The sequence below is a fragment of the Battus philenor genome, unplaced genomic scaffold (assembly GCF_028537555.1).
Source record: "Battus philenor isolate CCGP_79_NKW_IND1 unplaced genomic scaffold, ilBatPhil1.0.hap1 SCAF_22, whole genome shotgun sequence".
Classification (NCBI taxonomy): domain Eukaryota; kingdom Metazoa; phylum Arthropoda; class Insecta; order Lepidoptera; family Papilionidae; genus Battus; species Battus philenor.
The window spans coordinates 5,286,127-5,309,552 of NW_027181685.1; the positions used below are offsets into that span (position 1 = coordinate 5,286,127).

A 23,426-nucleotide genomic window follows, 5' to 3' on the forward strand; every position below is an offset into this window, starting at 1 on the left:
AAATTGTAGTTAATATATTTTTCAAAAACATCCATATGTAATTTACAAATGAAAATTTGAGCAAGCAAAGACGTGTGGACAGTTCTGTATTTTTAAAACAATTGTCCTGCACAGAGTAGGTACCTCCAAAGGCGTGTGCGCATACCAATTGGTTAGTATTTCGCACCAACTTTCATGCCGTCATCAAGGCTATATATTTTTAGAACGTTGGCAAAGCTTATACTTTATTTATCCAGCCTCTAAACTCTTTATTTGGGTACCAAAACATTTTTTTAATAAATAACTATAATTAAAATTAGTGCCAGAATACGGTAGTATCATCATGTAAGTCGTAAGACGCCACAATGCTGCCCGCATCCAGTGAATTCACCCAGAGGGTCTACACACGCCGCATCTACCGGCTCTTGGTCGTCACTAAAGAACCTTTCGGCCATAACAGCTGTCGGTTGCACGAACGCTATGTTCTATTGTCACTTCGGACGATCAATTCTTCGAGCTTGACTATGGTTTTTCACCTCTTTTTAACCATGCCATCTTCATTATTTTTTAGGTTACCCTAAGCCATCTTATAAAGCATACATACATATATAAAAAATCGATAGTTTTCCATTAAGCGGCCGAAAATGGCCATGTAAACTAGCCTAACTTATCCTTATTTAGTTTTTCTTTATCATTGACCTAACAATAACCGCCGTTATAGATTATTTTAACAATTGAGTTGAATTAATATAAAAAATAATTAATTGTTAATTTACGTCTAAAATCACCCGAGCCTGAATATTTTTTCTTAGTGTCACTTGTTAACAACCATTTTATTAACTTCAACGCAAATTAAATGAATGACTAAAATATAATGAATTTAAAACTATACATAAGCAATACATGCGCTAATGACAAAAAATTACTGGTAATTATTAAAAACAACATTTCGAGTTTACAATGCCGACTGCCGAAATTGCGAAATTATAATTAAATCTGTATTTAAAAAAAAGAACAAAAAATCATCTAAAATTAAAATACGTAACATGTAGACAAAAACATAAAGATCAAATTGTGTAAGGAACATGTGTTGAGAAAATCATCTTTAATATAACGAAGGTCCGTCGCTCACAGGCTTTTGGCCTACCAAGTTTGCTTAGAAGTACTCAGGTCATCTAGATTTGTTTTACTTTACTGTACAAGATATTTAAAACATTTTCAAAGTACACTTACAAAAATTACTTTCATCTAAATATCATTATTGTTGGGGTTTTCTAGTGGCGAACACGAATCGGTACACCGAGCGTGGATAGGTTGGCTTCGCGAGAAAGCGCTGGATACGGACATCGTAAAACTTGTGACAGTCTTAGGGGGAGACCTATGCCTTGTAGTGGGCTTCTATATATATGTAATAATGATGAAATATAATTAAAACAATTATCAACGAACGGGCGTGAATATAAACACGTGCTGCACCATCTTGTGTTTGTTACAATAATAAGTTCACAGATGTGACAATATTTAAGAAAACGCTATACACGTGTGATAAAAGACAATATAATTACTTTGTTTACGAATTGACTTTTGCAGGAATATGTGTGATTATCATACAATTGCATTCCATGTAACAGAAAGAAGTCTGGGCGTTATTAAATTACTGTCAATCAATCAAAAAAATTATATCTTCAATAAATAATAATCGAGGTGAAAATTTAAAGCAATTAATGCTTTTATTACAACTGCGATATTGTTAATATACAAATAATCTAAATTTATAAGAGATTTTCGCGTATGAACTGATCATCGTATATCTCTGTAATCATAAGGCATAGTGCGATCATTATCGTGTCTGCCGATAGATGCCAACTGTAAGGCATAAGCGTCTCCCAAAGATTGCCATGATCACTGATCCCGCTGCATAAAATTACTTCCCGCAACCTTGACTATGTCGTTGGTCCAACCAGGTAGGAGGAGGATCTACCCACACCGCGTTTATCAGCTTATGGTCGTCACTCGAGAATTTTTCGGTTCACCACCGTTGGTTGCACGAGCCATGTTCTCCGCCTACAGGCACTTCCGACAAGCAATTCTTCCAACTATATTATATAACTAATACGTAGTCTTATGCTCAGACACTTGAAATTTCGTGGGAATATTCCTTTCGCCGAGTTAATTCGTTCCTTTCATCAACAATTTATGTATTTTACGAAACTTCACCAGCAAGAGGGTTGGTGGTGCGCTAAGGAGGCACATTTTCAAATTGTATTGAACTTATTGGTATAAAACATTGCCGTAATATGATAAAATTTATCAAAAACGTATCTTTTAAAATTAAGGCCACAAAAAGCAGGTATCAAAAAGAACGTTCATTTTATAAATGAGAACTGAAATAGTAATTAAAACACTGGTATCCAACAATAACTCTGGCACTTAAATTATTTTTAATAGGACAGGTTTAATTGAAAACTTCTCCAACAGGAATTAAAAGTCCAACTCGTCATTAATCATTTTAACGGCGCCTATAAATGGGTTGAATATAAAACGCATGCGTAACCCAAATTACAAATGCATCGGATGCGTATCGTAAATAAACCAGTAGCGATGTTTTCGGAGACGGAAACCACATGCAGGTTACATGTTTATCGATTTATATATCGTCTCGACTACTTCTGAACACTAGATAGAGTATTAAAAGATAAAGAGATAATCTTTAACAAGGTTAACCGCAGAATTCAATTTATTCTTATATTTTGTCACGGCTCGTAAGGTTTTCAATAAAAGCAGTTAACATTAACTCAAGTAACGAGGATTACACGTTGCTATTTACGGCAGTAGTGTGTACATACGGGCTGTAGCAAGTGGCTTCTAACACGCAGTGCAAAATATACATAAATGTATGTACATATGTATATTTATACAATTATATACATACAGATATAGCGAGTTTAATTATATAGAATTGTGGATTTTTCTAGTAACTACCAATAAAAACATTGAGACGACATTAATCTCACTACTTTCGTTGATCCTTTATCGTCCTTATCATTTCAAACTTAAAACCTCTTCGTGCTTTCCTCATAAATTTCCAATGAGACCGGCGGGTAGTGGTCTATGTCATGCAGATTTTTTCAGCGGCCTACACGAGATCGATCATCCGTTTTCTTCACTTCAGAACCTTAAGATCCCAGCGACCATCGGTTCAGCACGCTGGGTAGCCTACTGCAACTTCAACATACCTATTCTGGTATATATTATTACTGGTATTCCTTTTCACTTGACAAGTGAATGCAAATTTTAATTTATAATATCTTTATCCTTGTAGATATTTACATTCAATTTTGAATAGTCGATCATTTCAAACACTAATTTGCTGAATCTTTTCGGTCTAGTAACTGAACAATTGCTCTTTTAAATTGAAAAATAATAATTTTAGATGTGTAAATTATAACATCCACCGTGTAATTAAATTGTAATATGAAAAACTTTCAATTTCATGCGATTTATTTGATAAAACAATGATAATGTATGTCATTTAGAGGTCAATTTTAAATACCCATGTCCTTCCCTCATTAGGCGGCGTACATATACGCTATAGCTAGTATGACAAGTGAGTACACGACAGTAGTTGCGTGCACAGCACGCGTGGGCAGTGGGTAATCGAATCAGAGTCACGCGGAATCCCCTGCAGTGCAGCCATCACATGTCAGTGCCGACACCTAAATCTAATTATCAGCTGTTCTAGACCATTCAGGCGACAGAGAAATTGCAAAAAAAGCTTCCTTCAATCAAATACCAACATCTTTAAGTAAAATACAAAGATGTATGTATGACAAGAAGAAATAAAAATAAATGATATGCTCAATACGAAGCTTTAAGTTAATTTGAGACGAATTATATTTCCGAATATTTTCTTTTTTTATGTGAGGAATATAGGTATATAAGATTTTACGTTGTGACATATAGATATAGAATGTAAATGAGTTCATAGTAGTATATTTTATTTTAAACACAACAGGTATATAACTTATATTCTCATTTACCACTGCAGTAGCCAATAGTATCAAAAAAATCGTAAGGCCTTACGTTACGACAATAGGCCGAGTGACACAAAACCAAAACGACTAAGGTTATAAATTTGAAAATTTGTTTAAATTAGGTTAGAAATGCTTTTCAACCTATTATTCGTCGCTAAAATTAAAGTTTAAATGTTTGTCAGCAAATTTATTTTCATATTATGTCTAAAAATCGTATTAGAGTTTTACAGTAAAGCAATATATGCACTGCACTTCACTTAAACGCACATGCGCCGAACATCGAATAATCTAAAATTAAATGCATAACAAATTTATCTGGGTTACGATTGCATACGGTCTAAGAGTTTTATAGACTCTTATAGGTGTAATACGAAAATGTCTTTCGTGAGGTAGACGAGTTTTAAGCTGGTGTAATAATTTCTTTTTGATTTCCAGTGACCTGAAATGAGAGGAATGTAAAAACAGCCGTACCCTATTACCAATTCTGCCCTGGCATGAGAATACACGGATGAAATGAAGAGATCCATCTATTTTTTTTTTTCGTTGGTAGGCATGGTGCCAACAATAGTATAGCCAAATTACAATTCTTTACGAAAATGTTATAGCGATGTAATTTAGACATAGATATTATAATACATCGTCGATTTATCCCATAGACACCCACTGCAAGGCATTGGCCTCCACTAAAGATATCTGTAGTGGATATACCATAATCGCCACACTTGGCAGACGGCTTGGCGATCGCAATGTGGTATTACGGTACAGGGAGAACGCTGTCCATCCTTTGGAAACTTGTTTGTGAGCAGTGGCAATCCTGTATTATTAATGGATAAAATGTGAATTATATACGATTGAATCCCGGGAATTGAACCCGCAACTTATGATGGCAAGTCTCAGACATTTGCCCCTGCTCAACAATATTATATGTACCAAATATTTATTTGGAAAGAAATAATCCATACCGAGAGAGAGAGAGAGAGAGAAAGAGTTAAATCGTAGTCATAAAAGCATTTGTGTATAATGGTTATCTGTACATGGAATATTATCTGTATATGGAATATTATACATATCAGAAACACTTCCTTTAGTTGATTCTATTATTTATAGCTCAAATTGTTTTACGTAAGGTATCATCGAACTATTTTAATATTTAAAATAGATTACTAGCATGAATGAGGTATTCTAGATTTTGTAATTAAACTTAACCAATCAAAACAAATTGGATTCTAAGATGTCCAGAATAAATAGTAAAAACTCAAAGTTCTGTTCATACTCGTAGATCAACAACGTATTTGCGTTATAAGTTGTTGAATATATCTATAAGTAACTTTCTACAATGACGAAACGATGCAATGATCAACGATTATACCAGGAATAAACGATAAATAATGAAAATGTTGTAATTGAATTTGATGTTTCAGTTTTTTTTTACTGCAGACGCCTGTCAATTACACACATACGATTCGAAAGAACTCTTTAAACGGAAACAATTTAATTTTAACAGTAAACAATTATTACTTTTTATTATTCCGCGCTTAGCGGCATGCGACGCATACAACCGCTATAACATAAAGAGTCCAGTGATCCGCGATTGAATGATTCACTTCTAAAGATGGCTCTTTCCAACATGGCGTCGAAGATTGCAACTGGCCACATTACATCCCCGTGCTACGTGACAGACCGCACGTTTATTTTCGCGACACTCGTGAATTATCTACAGTTTCTCTCGAACCGCTATGACATTTGAGGAGATATCACCACGACCCCATCAGGACATTTGTATGAATTCGCCGCTTGCGTACATTCGATAACTACCGCTCAGTTTACAAATATTCTTACTGGTGATTGTGTGAATATTACATATATTTAAAATTAATGACTTATTACAAATAATTAGTCTATTACATTTTTTGATGCTACAAATTATATTGCTACCTAAACTGCTGTACCGCGCCTTATGCGCGGCGGGTAGGAGAGCGGGGATAGAAGGGTATAAGCGCCACTGGCGAAAGCATTAATGGCAGCTCGAGGAACCATGATTTACTACCGTAAGTAAATATGCAAGCAATTATAAAATTACAAGGACAATCAATTCTATTTGCTCCTTATTTACTGGGTGCATAATAACTGTATCATAAAATTATCCCCCAGTTCAAAATGCCAGCTGCATAATAATTATTAAAGTAATGACTATAATGATTTAATCCTTTGCGTTTGTTCGTACCCGTTATCCTTGTATCCGCTAGTTTTTATGCTCCATCGAATCGTTTCAAAAGGCCTTTGACACAATATTATGTCATAATAGTATGGACATTAAACAGTAGTATATTAATATTAATGTAGATCATTTAAGCTATTAAACTAAAAGTTATGTGTGAAATAAGTATCGATATTTCATCATTGTGTTTTTCTTATTCATCCTATAGATTATTTTATAAAAAATGTTATTACTGAATATAAAATTGCACACCAAGCATTTGGTTTACCACGTCGGTAAATATTAATATTTTATAAACGATATTCGTTTCACCTGCTCTTTGTGCATAAATTTATATGTAAGTACTTGTATTAGATTATGTTGCGCGAAAAATTGGCCGTCTGAAGTGGCAGTGGATGAGGTACATGGTCGTGGAACCGATGGCCATTGAAGCCGTAAGGTTCTCAACCATGAGCTAGCTAGCTTTCATTAGGCCCCCATTACTTGAATCGAAATCTGGTATACACGGCTTCGGTAGACCCCCATTACTTGAATCGAAGACATAGTCAAAATGTCTCTGGATGTTAACAACGCAAGACTAGTTATTGGCGGCGATCTTTGATCGGAGGTCTATGCCTTGAAGTGGGTATATAGATACGGCTGACATAATGATGATGATTGAATTAATATTATAGTAATAATAACGTAATATTTTACAGTTATTAAAAATTACACAAAAATAAAAAAGTGAACATTAAATCAGTTTACTACATAATGTTAAATGTGAATGTCATATGCAGAAGAATTAAGGTGCAAAAACAATTCTTATATAGTTTAACGAAAATAAAAGTAATAAACATTTGAAACCGTCGTCGACTATAAACAGTTGTTAAGGTTATAAAGGTATCGTCACTCCACTGATTGCTTTTAATTGTTTAAATACTAAATAACGAGAAACAATTCTAAGAGAACAAAACGGGTAAATGTTATGGTCTATGTTACATTCGCTCGTGCGTACTAATACAAAAAAATATTAGTAAATATAGTCATTTTAGTCGTATTACATCTTCTGGTGGAAGTAAATCTTCCCCTTAGATTTCCGGTTAAAAGCTGCCTGCATCCAGCGACTTCAAACGATTTAAACAAGTTCGGATGTTCAACTTGTAGAAGGACGTCCTATGCTATGATTGCTGGTTCGTAGCCTCCACTCCAGAACCTGAAGGTCTAAGCGGACATCTATTCTGCGCACTATATAGCCTATATAGCCTAACCACTGCTACTTCAACTTGTCCATCTGCTAGTAAATGTCGATTATCATTATTAAATCAATTTTGATGAGAAACCCCGAAGATAGCAAAGGAGATCCATGACTCGCTAAGCGACTGTGGACTTGACAAAGAGGCCCGAAGTGAAAGACAACCTTACATAACCATACTACATACGAATAATTACTATAAACCCAAATGCCAATAAGAAAAACATATGTACCACAGATATTTCTGCAGAGATTTACTATTTTTGAAACAACTAAACATTATCTACAGAACTCATAAATTTATCAATGTTAACCGACATACATTGGGCAAGCGACTATATAACCTGTTTGAATAGTTATTGGCAAAGTGACCCTAATACTGTTAGATTTTTATTAGACGTCGTATAAGTGCCAAGGGTTTTTAAAATAATTGCCTTTTCTATAGATATAAGTGAACATGTTTTTAAAAAATGACGCAACTAGTTACCAAAAAAAAAAGATTGCAATACAATTAGCCGATCGCCTTAACACGTCTGGATTATACTTTGTCAGGCCCCGTAAATATAAAGTCTGTACAAATCCTGCCGAATTGCAGAATAATAGGTTATCATCATTAAAGCGATTAACAAAATAGCGCCGGAATCACACCAAAATGTGATTGAGCCTTAATTATGGAACGGAGATCAGTTCGATATAACTGTAATTGCCACACAATAACATTGAATGATTTTCGTATAAATTTTTGTTATATTTTAATTTAAAAACACGGATATTATTAAAAACGACACTATTATGACTATCCCATATGAGTCGTGGGTTAATAGCAGATGAAAAACTTCTATCAAGCCATTGAATGACCGAGAAGGAATAAGTAGAGATTAATGGTTAATAATCACTTCTATAAATATATACGAAGACCAGACGAATGACATCTACGTCACCAATGTACTTTTTAAAATTTTACAACCGTACAATGTAAACATGTGTATAATTAAACCTAAAATGATTCAAAAGTTGATTTAAAAATCGATTATACCAACTTTAAAACAATTTCATTCATTATCATCATTTCAACAGTATGACCTAAACTGCTGGATGGTGACTGGAGGCTTTTCTCATAGATATCTAATAGAAACAATTGGATGCGGCATCCAGCTTTATCAAACATGGACGTCTCACATGTTGTCTTAAGGCTCAATTTTCATTAATAAGTAACATTTTAATCACTTTACTAATTAAAACAATAAAACGAAGTAATTTCTAGGAATTTACACGTGCTTTTGAATCGTCAATTATTCTAACGTTATGAGTAATGAGACCCCGAATGCGTTTTGGTGGCAGGTACCTTCACAGGTCATGGTGTTTTTAACGAACATCTATTTACATTAGGCGTTACGGACATTCCTTTGTGCAGAGCGTGCCTGGAAGAAGACGAGACTGCTGCTCACGTACTACTTCGATGTACTGGTGTAACACTCTACAGAGGTACCCATCTCGGATCATCGAGGCGCCTCTCCGAGATTGCCGGCAACATCAAGGGTCTGTTGAGATGTCTCGAGGAGTTGGGTTGGCTTGATTAAGACCAACCACGACACAAAATGAACGCATTGCCCGGAAATCAGCCCGCTGAGATAAGACAAGACAAGAAAAGAATAATAATCTACCACCAGCTAAGAATGCAGACCTGCTAAGAACCGGCCAGAAACTCAGTAAAAATTATTATCGTAAAGTTGTTGTACGATGTAGAAAACAACACGCGATTGAGTAAATTGTAAACATGGAATTGCAAAGTCTCGACATTTTTTTATCGCACAGATGACGGACGCATTTGGAGTTCAAGGGCTTGTCATGCAAACAACCTCGACGCAGTCATATTCTTAAAGGGCGGTGGCGAGTATTGCCCTTTCCGGTCGTCGACGTGTGACGATAACGATCTCCGTAAACCGTTTCGACATTTTTTAACTGATATACTTTAAACACGTGATAACTAATTTGAATTACCGATTATATCGCTCCGGCTAGACGATGCGACAAACAATGTCAATTCGGACGTTTTGTAGTAATTCTAAAATTCGTGATACTACGCTAACGTCATTACAAAGTGGTATTTAAACTTAAGTCGCTAGACATTGTCGTGATGGAGAAACATTGCAAAAATATTACGCATAGCTTATAGTAGGCGAAGATACCAGTCTTTCGGAGCACTTGCTTTGACAGTAAAAATATGAAATAGGTAATGTAGATGTCGAAAGATGAAATGTAGAATATTTCGTATGAGACGTTCATAGTACCGATGCGTTTCGTACAGGAATTCATGGCTTTTTCAAAGTACAAGGGATCACAATTGTACGAGTTACAATAATTAGCCATAAATGGTCTTTCTCGTACACCTGAAACTTCCAGAATATATATAATATTTAAAGAAAAGCACAAAAATAGCGGTCGAGTAAGTGCGCTGAAAGTTCCGGTACACTCTATTACGTGAAGAGAATGGAAATTCATCATCGTAAAAAAACATTTCGGTTTCTCTATAAACAAGTTTTATTTTACACAGGAAAACATTTGCCCCCACTCAAAAAAAAATTAAAAAATACTTAATGTTATTGTAATTAAAATGCTTCCCCCAAATAATCAAATCTGATACATTTAAATACAAATCACAAATGTCATTTAAGCGTAATTAATCGAGTGTTAGTTTCAAAATGTGTCAATTAAAATATTTCAGTTCATTTGAAAACTTATATTAACTTCAGGTTTATCATATTATTCACAAATATATGTATGAAGGGTGGAGGATTAAAAGTTTAAAATTTAAACCTTTATCTTTCAAAGAACCCTTAGATAATATGCACTTTGCAGTTAGTTAAAGAAACCCTATGTTATTAAAAACATTATTGTGTCATGTACAATTAAAAAATTTTAAACAGATTGTACTATCTCAATGAAGGGGAATACGGTATTATAATAAATTTTTAGTCTTAATTATTTACTTTAAATAGGCACACCAGCAGCAAAACATAACTTTATATTGATTTCGTATAATACAGTTCGATATTATATGTTTGCCTATCATAGACGAACACAGCCCTGGCCACAATTACGCTACTAGCTTATCTAAACGTTAATAAATTAATAAAACAGTAAAACAATGTTAAACAACTCTTTAATTATAAAAACATCAGAAGTCTTTATATAAATAAAATTAGAATCTTAAACAATTAATGAATATAAAATAAAAGTGTTCTTTATTCAAAATGCATTAAATGATATAATACTTATCCTTATTCCACGGTACCTGTTTTACATGCTTTCGCTTTTAAAGGTTTTATAAATAAATGATTGTGAGAAATCAATAAAAATGTACGTCATTTTATAATTATTTTACTTAAAAGACTCGATGCAATACTGATGAAACTCCACGCGCTTTTTCACGATATGCGCAAAGCTATTTTTTTTTTTTCAGTTTTTCATTTAGTCAGCAAAATCAGGCGTCTTATTTAGTTCAGGTTTTATCGGCAACCAATCTTCAGTGGAAATAGCGGGATTTAAAATCGGGAGAAATAAAAAAAATTATCAAGTTTATTAAAAAAAATACAGCGTTCTCAAATGTGCGTTTTATCTTTATTATATATATAACGTTAATTTACTTTATCGTTACGATCAATTTCTGTTTTAATTAAGAGTACGAACAAGTTGAAACAGGTTTTAAAATATCGTATTTTTGATTAAAATACCTATAAATTTTCCTAAAAATTATATCACTGGGACACGAAATTGTACGTCTTTTTTACAAAGTATGTCCCTATAATTACTGAGCCACAAACTTCTGAAAGAAAAAACTTTAACAACCAAAAATTTGAATAAAAATAGAAAATTATTATATTAAATCTTAAAAACGAGCAATATAAACATAGGCTTTGTAATAAAATAAATATGTTAGACACGGTGAACATATTTTGTAATATGTATGCGGTCTATGGTTAAGAATTTATAATAAGAAAAGAGATAAACCGAACCTTATGTAATACAAAACATTTACTGTATTAATTTAGTCTAAATGACTTTAATAGTTCTTGTCGGCCTTAAGTCGAATTAATCGATTGACACTCGGAACGGTTCGAATGACAAAAACTAAATTGATTTCGCTACACCGTAACAAAGAAACGAAACATGGAATCGCGGAAGTAACGTAGAACCGTCTTCCGATGACATAATCAAGTTAAAGCAACAATTACCATTCATTAATTGGTTAATTCTCGAATATTTACCGTTGGCAACACTACAAACGTTCACAAATACAGATAATATATGTGTAAACTTTCTATGCTATATAAAAATGAGTATAATTTTACATAATTGTTTCAAGATACCTTAAAAAAATATCACTTTAAATGTATTACCATAGCGAATGTAAACCAAAAAAAACACTGTTTCAAACGTCGTAAAAAAACTTTAGTCATTTTAAATTAACTACGAGTTTACACAGTTGCTCAGTAAATATCATTTTTAGTCTATGGTGTAAAATAATAAATAAAATTCGCAAAATTCGTGATATATATGTAAAATCAATTGAAAAACACTGATGGAATTCAGATTCATTAGATTTTAGCTATGTAAGTTCGGATAATTTTGCAATTTTTATCTGGAATGAAAAAAACGTCGACTGTATAATGTTGTTTGTCTAACAGTAGTATTAGTCTAAGATATAATTAAAAATTAGAAGTAATATGTATACGAGATATTAAATACGAATTTAAAACATCTGAATCGGCTTGAAATTCTTTCAAATTTAATTAAAATTTTAAATCGTCACTTACTCTAACATAATAAATAGTAAGCTCGCGGCTCGGATCAGTAATTAGTGAAAATACCGAGTTCCACAAATTTCGATCAACTAAAAAATCTTAAATGCTACAAGATTTGGTTAACAATTTACTTTTAATTTTAGATTTAAAACTAAGAAAAGAAAGGATAGAATATCTTGCGAAAATTATAAATGCGTACACTCAACGCATGAAGAATTTGTAAACTTTTTGAACACTAAATTTAGGCGTTACGAGAGTATTTTTATTTCTTGTATTTATCATGTGTCTGTCAAAATTGTAATTATGGCGTATAAATAATATTTCATATATTAAAATACAAATTTCTTTAGAAATATCTCTCAAGCAATCTCTAGTACTTAAGTTATAAAATTGCTTTGGAGAACTACATAAATAAGTAATAAAGGAAATTAAACACAAATACAAACAAATATATTTTATGTTAGTTTTAATCTATGATCGATATTACCAAATTAGTATATTTACTGTTACAAGGAAACGTACTACAATTCAACCATGACATAAATTAACAGGCTTCAAAAATATAATCAAATCCATTTGTCGAAGTATTGGAAACATGTACATATATTCCATATTAAATAGGTCGTTAATGATTATTGATAATATAATTTCAACATTTAAGCAAGTGTTTTAAAGACAGTATCGATAATAACCGATGACAGTAAATTTGGTCACCCAAGCTTATTAAAAGATTATCAAAACTATGCTACTGTTAATCGAATTAATTTAATTTTTTAATAATCTTGCATTTATCAAATAAAAAAATTACTTTAATGTTGTGAAATTTACATACGTTTCACGTATATCCTTTTGTCTTACTTAATGTTGTTCCTTATAGGATGTAGGAAAATAAAAAAAAACACGTAGCGCAAAATTAGCATTGAAGACTTCGGATCTTGGGGACCATTTTTTCAGATATCAGCGAAGGATACATGACGTGGATATTTCTCATATTATAAACCCATTCTCTCTTATAAACACATTTATACTCATTTATTACAGTTATACGTCGTAGTACAATTATTTTTACAACTGGCCAACATGCGGTGTCATGACATGTTATTACCTTATTGTATATTACCCAAAAGGATGATAAAAATTATAAATAATACAGGCGAATACGACAATTTATAATATTAACATACAAAGTAATCAGAAATGTTTTTAAAATGCCAAACGAAAGTTTATATACGATTAAGTGTTTGTCAACGTTACTTTTTCATTAGTATATCTTTAAATAACAATAAAAAACATCACTTTTTACTAAAAAGTTATTTAGACACTGCATAAAAACATGTTTTTTCTTAGTTATATAGTACCTGTTGTTATTCGATGCAGCAACAAAATAAAGCGAAATTTCAAACAATCACTACCAAAAATTCTTAATATCATTTAAGAAGGGCCAGTATCTATTAAATAAATCATACATAGTAAAACATGCATAAAAATTAGTTGCTATAATAACCGGTTATTGAATCAATGCAAAGTGTTGATTACGTAAAGCATTATTATTCAAATTTCTAGTGTCAACAATACTTAATGAATAAAACTCATTAAACTTCTCTAGACGTTGAATCTATTTACACTAATCGATTAAAATAAAAATAACTGTAAGGAACGTTCCAGACCTCAGTTAATTTTAGCTAGTTAATACGATAAATAATAAATTATTTTAGCGCCAGAAATTACATTCAATTCTCTTATCTATAATAAACATTAGATTCAAATATTTAGGTATAGCACTAAAACAATATGATACAGTTCCGTTTGACTCGTAAAACAGAGAACCCGTGTTAATTATTAGTAGCAAACAGTTGACGCTAAGGAGGGGGTTGCAGCGTAATAGTTTATATAATTAATTAAATGAAGACATTATGTCAATTGATATTGAACCATACAGAAAACGTTTTAGTAATCTAAATATTGGCATAACTATTTATACACACAAAGAAAAATTACAAATATATGAACATATTTTACAGCTTTAGCTTTATCTCCGTTTCTAGTTATAATTTTAAGTTGTACTTACAATATGAAGCATACTATGCACGAACAGCTGTTAAAATTTCTCTACTCGGTTTGATATAAAACAATCTTCTTGCCCCAACACCGAACAAAAACACAACACTCGTTTGTTTATACTGTCTATGTTTTGTACATTTCACTATTAAAAATATTGAAATTTAAATAAAATAAACATCGATACCCACATAATACAAAAGTAATAGTTGGTATTGTATTTTTAAGACTTGTTGGCTGCAAGAGTAGCGAACGCACAGCGACCGCGATAGCAACGCGACGCACGTCTCACTCGCTAGCAATTTCAATACACTCTAATAGTGTAAGACAAAAATGAATGAGTTAAACTGAACTAAAGAATGAACTTTTAGAAACAAAACAAAACAAACCGATGCAGAGACGTGAAGACTGGGATCGAATGATTGCATTTGACATTAATCAGTATTACCTTCAATGAAAATGATCACAATTTTGGTACATAATAATTTTTTATGTCATATTCGGTAAAGTATAATCATCTATTTTTTCAAAGTTAAGTGTAATTATACGAATTGGACAAATTACATTCAATGAACACTGAAGTGTGCATATTGAATCGTATTAAACTGTACTTTACCTATTTTATATATTTCATACTTATCAATCTAAATATCTATGTTTTTATGTCTTATTAAATTTAACAATATCTAAGTTATAATTTTTCCCTTGCAAAATTAAATTATCCGGAATAAAATTAAAATGTTGGCATTAGTATAATGCTCTTTCTGTGTGTATAATTTTAATTACTGGTAACCTTAATCTTACGTCCATTTTCTATCATTTTGCAAACTCAAAAAAAACGACGGTGAAAGAAAATACTTTTGTCGGTTAAAATATTTAATCCTTGTCGTTAGATCATGTGAGTGGTTCACGTTTTGTATAGTTTAAATATATTATTTGCAGCTTTAACCAGTGATATCAGAAAAAACTGCAAAATAACGGTAAGTTTATCGACATTTGATTCATTTTGTTTGTATTGCAGCTAGAAAGTAACCGTTGTCGGATGTTCGCTCAATGTATACATGCTCCAGTTTCACATCTGAACGTACTGGGTATGGCTATAAATGAACCAGCTCGCTATTAAAATTCGTTTCGGTATATTGGCTATGTCGCCATTAGTGATTTTAGAGGAAGAGATCGTTGAATCATCATTCTTATGATAATTTACGTCTTTCGGTAGTCTATTGGCAATCTCATATATAAGACATATAAGTGGTCGTTCTTTGTGAACTGCTCACATTATTATAGAAGTAACGTTTGTTGTACTCCGGAAATATGAATTATTTAATTTTTCGTCATTTTTAAAAGTTACTATTGTAACAATTTAAACCGGGCACAATTTTAAAAAAAAATATTAATCCATTATTTAATGAAAATATATAGTGTATTTGTTAATTAATAAAATATTTTCAACAAGACTGCAATAATGACCTTACTAAAGAAACTTCCTTAAGGTCAACTGCATGCAGTACATATGTATTGCACAAATTGTACTCAGGGTTGTCCAGATTCCTTTTATGAAAATTTATATGGAAGTCTGTCTATGTAATACATCCTGATTGCAGCATTACCTTAAAAGGTTACAATAGTTTATTTCTTTAAAGAATCCTTGTGAATGACCTGCATTGAACTTTCTTTATGTTTAAATTAGCAAAATTTGTATTGTTTTACTTTATCTTATTGCTAATTTACATATTTTATAATTTGATGATGATTAATCTGGATTAATAAAAATGAAATTAGTAACTATTATTTATGGTAGCCCTTGTGTTCTGTATAAGCCATTTTAAAGGACCATTATCAGTTACTTCTTAATACAAATAATCTTAATACAAATATTGGCTAGCAATTATATGAGTATGAATATGTAAATTATTTAGATAGTACCTTGAAATAATCCATCTTTTGATATGAATATTTGAAAATACTTGGTGTTGGAGAATTCCCCAAAATATACCCCCTTATGCTAAGATATCAAAATTCATCTTATGGTAGCTCATAGAAGGTAGTTTTCAAAAAGACATTTTTCTTCTAGTCACTCATTGAGGCTAAAATTATAATTTCATAGTAAAATATACAAGTACCTATGGGCTTCATGTTCAATTTTCTACTTTTTTGCTATACCCATCGCCATGTGCACAAAGAATTGTGGGTTAACAGGCAAGGAATAATTGTGCACTCCTGTTAATATTACGTTTTGATTAATAATTGCAATTTTATGTATAACTACTAAATATATTTTGATACAAATGTAATCACCTTTGGCATTTAAATTTGATAATAATTGTAGTCTTTTTTTAATACTAACTTTGCAATATCCGGCTACCACCTTAAATACAGCTTGTCATTTGCTATGCTATATTTATAAATTTGTCAAAGTATTATATGTAATGATTATAATTCTATAAATTTTTTGTTAAAAGTATAAAGACTGAACACTAGCTATGGAAGATGAAAATGAATATAAGAAGCTACCGACAGAGGAGAAGTGTGTCCACAAATTATGGAAAGCTCGAGTTGCAGGGTATGAGGAGGCAATTAAACTCTTTAATCAAATAGATGATGAAAAGTCACCAGACTGGAATAAATTTTTAGGGCTGATAAAAAAATTTGTCACAGACAGTAATGCTGTAGCACAAGAAAAAGGTGGGTCGTCATTTACATTTTATGTATCATTCAATCATACATTTTAACATTACAGTGAATACTAAAATGAGGAATCCTCTAACTAATGACAGGTGTTGGTCAATAATAGTAATATCAATAAAAATATGAAAATTTAAAAATAATGTATAGTATTTGATTTGCTACATTGAGCAAAAAATAAAAATCATTTGGATTTAGTTTGCGTTTTGTAAAAGATTATTTATATTATAATATTGCTACTATAACAAATCAAACTATTTTAAATGTACATTAAAATTTCGTGTAAGACCAATTTAACAGAAACTAGAATTAATCACCTTTAAAATCTTATCATTAATCTTACAAATAAAGGAAATTTGAGACTTGAATATGTGTATAAATTTCATGTTGTCTCCAAATGAAAATTGTAATTTTACATAAATTAAGATTCCATCTTCAACTATGCTTGACGGCTGTTTAAGAGTCATTAATTTGAATTTCCAATTACATTCCTTGTTTGTTAGATGCTTTTCAATAAAAATCACATTTTTCACATCTAATATTAGCAATTTTGAGACATGATCCAATATGAATAAATGTATACATAATGTGTAATATACAGAATGTCTGATAAATCAATGTCAAGCAGAAATTAGGGTAATGATACTGTAGCTAGTGGCTAAAACACCAGAAAATAATATGAAGATTTTTGTAAAATCTTGGTTTATGTTGGATGTTTGGTAATTTTTGGAATCACATGGTTTAGTAAAAAGATTGATTTTATTATTTGAATGATTTATTTATTGATTGTATTATTATTAATAAAAATCAGGTTACTGCAGTTCAAAATTTTTTCAATTGTTGAGGGTTAGTCATGGTAAGATAAAGAAAAAAAATATAGAAAAATAGGGATTTGTGGTCGTAGTATAATTAAATAGTTCAAATTCTCTCACTTGAATTGAGTGCAGTGCCTCTTGGTTGGAGAAAACAGCCTGCAGAGATGAGACAAGACAATTCTAATTTAAGAACATGACAGAGTTAACATTGAATCATTTCCTGTATTGGCTATAATTTTAAAATAATTTGACAGATTTTAAATAATTTTTGTTTGTCAAGATCTAGATGCTTATAATGACTGAAAGTCTTAATTACTAGTAAAGACCATTGAGTAAAGTTTGTGATTTATTATGGATATTCTCCTATTACAAATTTAGTGTAACTATATGTTGTCTTATTAAATGCATTTGCTTTTACATAATTAAAGTCAATAAAAAATATAATTGTTCTGCTTGAGAAATAATTACTAATAAAACACTCATATTATTTATGTTGTATAATTTCATAATTTTGCATGTTATATAACCTATATCATAAAGACTTTTTGTTTTGCTTTAATTATATATTAAAAAAAATCTAGTTCTAACTGGTTTAAAATCAATAAATAAATAAAATTTTCCTACATATATTAATGATTTGTAATTGGAAAAAAATGAGTTGCCCTTCCTCTAAGTGGACCGACGACATAGTCAATGTTGCGGAAGTCATGAGTCCAGGCAGTGCAAGACGTCATTGTGATGATTCCTTGCAGTGGGCATTAGTTAGCTGACTTGATAATGATGATGAACAACTTATGGTTCCAGAGATATCATGATAAATTATTGCAGTGGTAAAGAAGAAACTATATCAGAAATTATTCTTAATGTATATTCATGAAAAGTTAAATTGCAGGCCTAGAGGCAGCTTTGGTTTTTGTTGAAAATTGTGGACATGCAGGAAAAACGACAGGGGAAGTAATGTCCGGGATAGTTGCAAAATGCATTGCTGCACCCAGAACTAAGACAAAGGATTTAGCCCTGCAGGTATTGTTGTTGTACAGCTTAAAATCATTTAAAATGTGATGAGTAGTTATGTAATTGAATGTTTAATAGGAGAAATTAATTGATCACAACTGTATTTACACATTTTACCAAGAGATTTAATTGGCGTGAGATACATACACACTTACATAATTCTAAAACACGCATAATACTAAACATTTGAACCAATCAATTGTATCTTTTGCACTACAGACCTGTAATATCTGTTAATAACAATAATATAAATTTGATTGTTGTAAAGACTCAAATTTCGTGGTACAGGAAAAGGCCTGATTTTTCATGGATTACATAAGCAGAAAAGTGTATAAAATGATTTATGGTTATCATGTTTTAGCATGAAAATTTGTGTAAGGACACATGTCCCACTATTTGATATGACACATTGGAAATATTGATCTTTTAAAAAGTCTGTTTTGACTACTCTACATACCAATTTACATATATTGTTTTATAAAATACAATTTTTTTATAAATATAAGAAAGAATAAAATTTTTAAAGTGCTAAATTAATTCTAAAATAAAATGGATTATAAGTACAAGCTTTATTTAATTTTGGGTAAAATTTTATTTACTATGTTACGGATTCTTCCAGATAACTTTGATGTATGTTGAAATAGAGAAACATGAAATAGTAGAAGAAGAACTTTTGAAAGGAATGGAACACAAGAATCCCAAAATTGTAGCTGCCTGTGTAGTTGCACTTACTACAGCCCTTAAACAGTTTGGTAATAAAGTGATTGCTATTAAACCAATGGTGAAGAAGATACCCATCTTACTTGCTGACAGGGATAAAACTGTAAGAGATGAAATGAAAGCTCTTGTCATTGAAATGCACAGGTAAACTAATTAGACAATTTTTGTAAATAATTAGACAAAATTTAACAATACAGCTGACTCAGTTTCATGGTATATTACTTACCATTAGAAAGTATCATTAAATGTTTTTTTAACATGTCTGGAGTAAAATAATGATCAGAGACTTTATAGGGGAGGCCTATTTACTTAGCTTATTACCAAAAGAACTTTTGAATAGTATTTTGCAAATAGGCAAGTAAAATGAATAACTACATCTGCTTGTTAAAGAGAGATTATAGATTGCAACTGGTTATGCACAAAACTACCAAAATATTTTCATCGGTTATTTAACTCTTTGAAGCCACCTTTTAATTAAATAGCCTTTTATTAAGAGTACCTTAGCTAAATCTTATCTGAGTATTATATTATTTACACTAACACACTATATTACACTACCATGTATTAGCAGGTCAACAAAATTTCCCATAGTGAACTAATTATAGTGACCTAATCCATGATACAATTCCAAGATAAGTTCATTTAATTTCTAACTAGTAGTTAATCATGAAAGATAGCTTTATATAAGGATCATAGTAAAGTTAAAACATATGTACAAAAAGTTAAGTATGTTTTAAAATCTTCCAAACCTGAATTCTTTTTGATTGTATTACTTAAGTCAACTATATTATCTTACTCAGATGGATTGGGGCAGCCATAGAACCTCATATTGCAAGTCTCCAAGCAGTGGTTCAGCAAGAATTAAGGGAATCATTTGGTAGTGGAGGTGCCCAGCCTACAAGATATCTGCGTTCACAACAAAATAAAGTGCGAGATGCGCCAACTGCTGATGCTATAGATGGTAATAAATATAATTTTTCATCGGTTATATTAAATATTTTACGTCAAACTTATATACTCATTTTTAAACGATTTTTTGTATATTTTCTGACATTTTCTGACTAGTTTAACTATTAAGCAATATTGGTCACTGGGCTTAATATAGATTTTTATATATTTAATAGGTGGAGCTGATGACGAAGACGCGGACGCAGGGCGTGGTGAATCCGTAGATATGGATCCATATGACTTTCTAGAACCAGTGGAAATTCTGTCAAAATTACCGAAAGATTTTTACGACAAGCTCGACGCCAAAAAGTGGCAAGAACGCAAAGAAGCTCTCGACGCATTGGAGGTACTTTTAAAGAGTGCGCCTAAACTGGAACCTGGAGATTATGCGGATTTGGTCAGAGCATTAAAAAAGGTTAGTTCTTTTTTTAAAAAAACAGTTACCCAACATCAAAACTAACATTTACAAAATTAATCAACTCCTAATAATTATTTTATATACTTATTTTTATTTTGGGGATTTATCCTTGTTAAAATATGTGAACTCCATTGTTCTCATCATATATGTACAACCCTTAAATTATACCCTATTTAACAATCATTAGAGAGGCAAGATGCCAATTTGCAAAACAGTCTTATCAATTCTATTTTTGGTTTTAAATAAGTTGACCAACCATCTTATAAACTGGTGTACTTAATGAATAAAAAATACCATCTACCATTGATAATATGACAAAATAGAAAAATTGACACTGAAACAAATTGTACATGGATGTAATATGCTTAAAATAATTCAATTGATTTACTGTGTAACATTAATTTACCGCCTTTTTTTGTAGGTTATATCAAAAGACACCAATGTTATGTTAGTTGCTCTCGGGGGACGATTACTGGGCATGGTCGCGAGTGGTCTCCGAGGCAAATTCCAGCCTTATGCTACAGCTTGTGTTCAAGCAATTTTAGAGAAATTCAAGGAGAAGAAAACTAATGTTGTTGCTGCTTTGAGAGAGGCTATTGATGCAATTTATCCATGTGTGAGTTTTATTCTCTGATTTTATATTTAATTATAACTTGTAAAGTGGATTATTGTCTTGCAACAAAACCTGTGGAATTAATTTCTAAAACTTGTTTTTATATATTACCACCTTTTCATCGAAAAATCCATCATGACATGGCCCTTGTCTTGTCTCAGCGGGCTGGTTTACGTAACAATACGGAACTCTCCTCATTTTTTGCCGAGCTACTCGACAAATCCTAGCAGATCCTTGATGTTGCAGGAGGTCTTGGGAAGTCATCTCGATGATCTGAGTGGCTGAATACTTTCTGTAAACACCTAAAGTAAACAGATGTTTGTTAAATAGACCTAAACCGGTTTATAGGTTTATATCCCTTCCATTGTAGGTATGTCAAAAATTTTATGCCGGACTTCTGTAGGCTAAGGCCCTGCGATGTGACGCTTTTTATCAAAACTACGGGGACGCCTTCTAACACTACCGAAATATTAACTCCTGTGGCCAAGTGCCGCATTTCCTGTTTTCATAAAGAGAGAGAGAGAGAGAGAATGAGAGATTCATTATCATCCTATTTTATTTTAACAGACAAATTTGGAAGCTATAATGGAAGACATGTTAGCTGCGTTCGATAATAAAAATCCATCAATTAAAGCAGAAAGTGCTTTGTTCTTAGCGCGTGGGCTATGTCACACACAGCCGGCAGCATTTAACAAAAAACTTATAAAAGCATATGTCGCTGGATTGCTTAAATTGCTAGAAAGTGCAGGTAATTTTGCATACCCTTTTTTTTTTAGAAAAAAATCTTTAATCTATGTTATTTCAATATGTTACAAAGTATGTACTATGAATAGTTATCTGATAGTTGTAAAAATAATATTTATTTAATAATATTATAAAATTATATTTTTGTTACTAGTAACAATTTAAATTGTTTATAAAATAAGATTTAGAAAAGTCAAATAAACTGATCAATCTTTTGAATTTGTCTAGTACAGTTCCGTGTTTTTAAAATGTTATATGCATAGATTCCGTTTAATAATATTTTAGAGTGCTACAATTACCCTGAGGTTCTTATAACCGACATTAGCTTAGATACTTTTAAAATAACCTGTATTTTAAAATAATGAAGGTACATTGTATGCTCGTTTTTACAACATAGGACTTCTAACAAAAAAATAAATTTTATTAGATCTAAAATAACTGATATGTTCATTAATATTTTTTTATATACTTCTTAATACCCGAAACGTTTACGTCTATCGATCCGTGACTGGACAGTCACGCCAAGCAATTTGGCTTTGCGGGTCATTGTTCGAATAACTCGAAATGAAAGTGTTTCATAGATTAACAACATTGCCTTCCGCGTGACGATTACTTATTTATATGATTATCGATAAATTAATGTTTTCAGCCATTGATTAATAACCATACTAATGAAAGTTTTTACTGGTTTTGACTTATCGTAAATTGTCTTGTTCTAATTTAAAATGTAATTGAAAATAGTACTTTTAATTTTCAAAACGATGGTTAATATATGAATTAATATGTTGTAAAGACCCTGTGGTTCGAGATGCAGCTGCAGAGGCGCTCGGGACCGCAACTAAGCTGGTTGGAGAAAAGAACATTGCTCCGCATATTGGAAAGCTGGATAACTTGAAAGAACAAAAAATTAAGGAATTTGCTGAAAAGGTATTTCCTTCAATACTAAAGTGTGTGTCATTGTAAGCAGTAAATTATCTATTAACCTAAGACTCAACCTAGTATCTAAAACTCCACTGGGTTTCTATTGCCATTGTATATACTTTTTCAGCAACATTTCAGATAATGTTCAGAAAGCATCTATTTTTATTATAGATTTAAAAATAACAGTCAAAGAATGTCTGTGTGTTAAAGGTTTGGATAA

At 31.5% G+C, this 23,426-nt stretch overlaps 2 protein-coding genes across 2 annotated transcripts in view; one reads left to right on the forward strand and one right to left on the reverse strand.

Moving 5' to 3' along the window:
• LOC137923627 (E3 ubiquitin-protein ligase goliath-like) overlaps nucleotides 1-14,628 on the reverse strand; it is a 111,209-nt gene extending 96,581 nt beyond the window's left edge. Inside the window, exon 1 of the mRNA XM_068766848.1 lies at nucleotides 14,339-14,628. The gene's annotated coding sequence lies outside the window, so the exon portion shown is untranslated. The remainder of the gene's footprint in view (nucleotides 1-14,338) is intronic.
• Nucleotides 14,629-15,173: 545 nt separating this feature from the next.
• msps (msps cytoskeleton-associated protein 5) overlaps nucleotides 15,174-23,426 on the forward strand; it is a 31,783-nt gene continuing 23,530 nt past the window's right edge. The window contains exons 1-9 of the mRNA XM_068767136.1: nucleotides 15,174-15,308; nucleotides 16,791-17,013; nucleotides 18,721-18,851; nucleotides 19,462-19,706; nucleotides 20,363-20,523; nucleotides 20,687-20,925; nucleotides 21,350-21,544; nucleotides 22,109-22,289; nucleotides 23,079-23,212. Coding sequence (XP_068623237.1) covers nucleotides 16,812-17,013; nucleotides 18,721-18,851; nucleotides 19,462-19,706; nucleotides 20,363-20,523; nucleotides 20,687-20,925; nucleotides 21,350-21,544; nucleotides 22,109-22,289; nucleotides 23,079-23,212 — 1,488 coding nt within the window. The 5' untranslated portion in view covers nucleotides 15,174-15,308; nucleotides 16,791-16,811. The remainder of the gene's footprint in view (nucleotides 15,309-16,790; nucleotides 17,014-18,720; nucleotides 18,852-19,461; nucleotides 19,707-20,362; nucleotides 20,524-20,686; nucleotides 20,926-21,349; nucleotides 21,545-22,108; nucleotides 22,290-23,078; nucleotides 23,213-23,426) is intronic.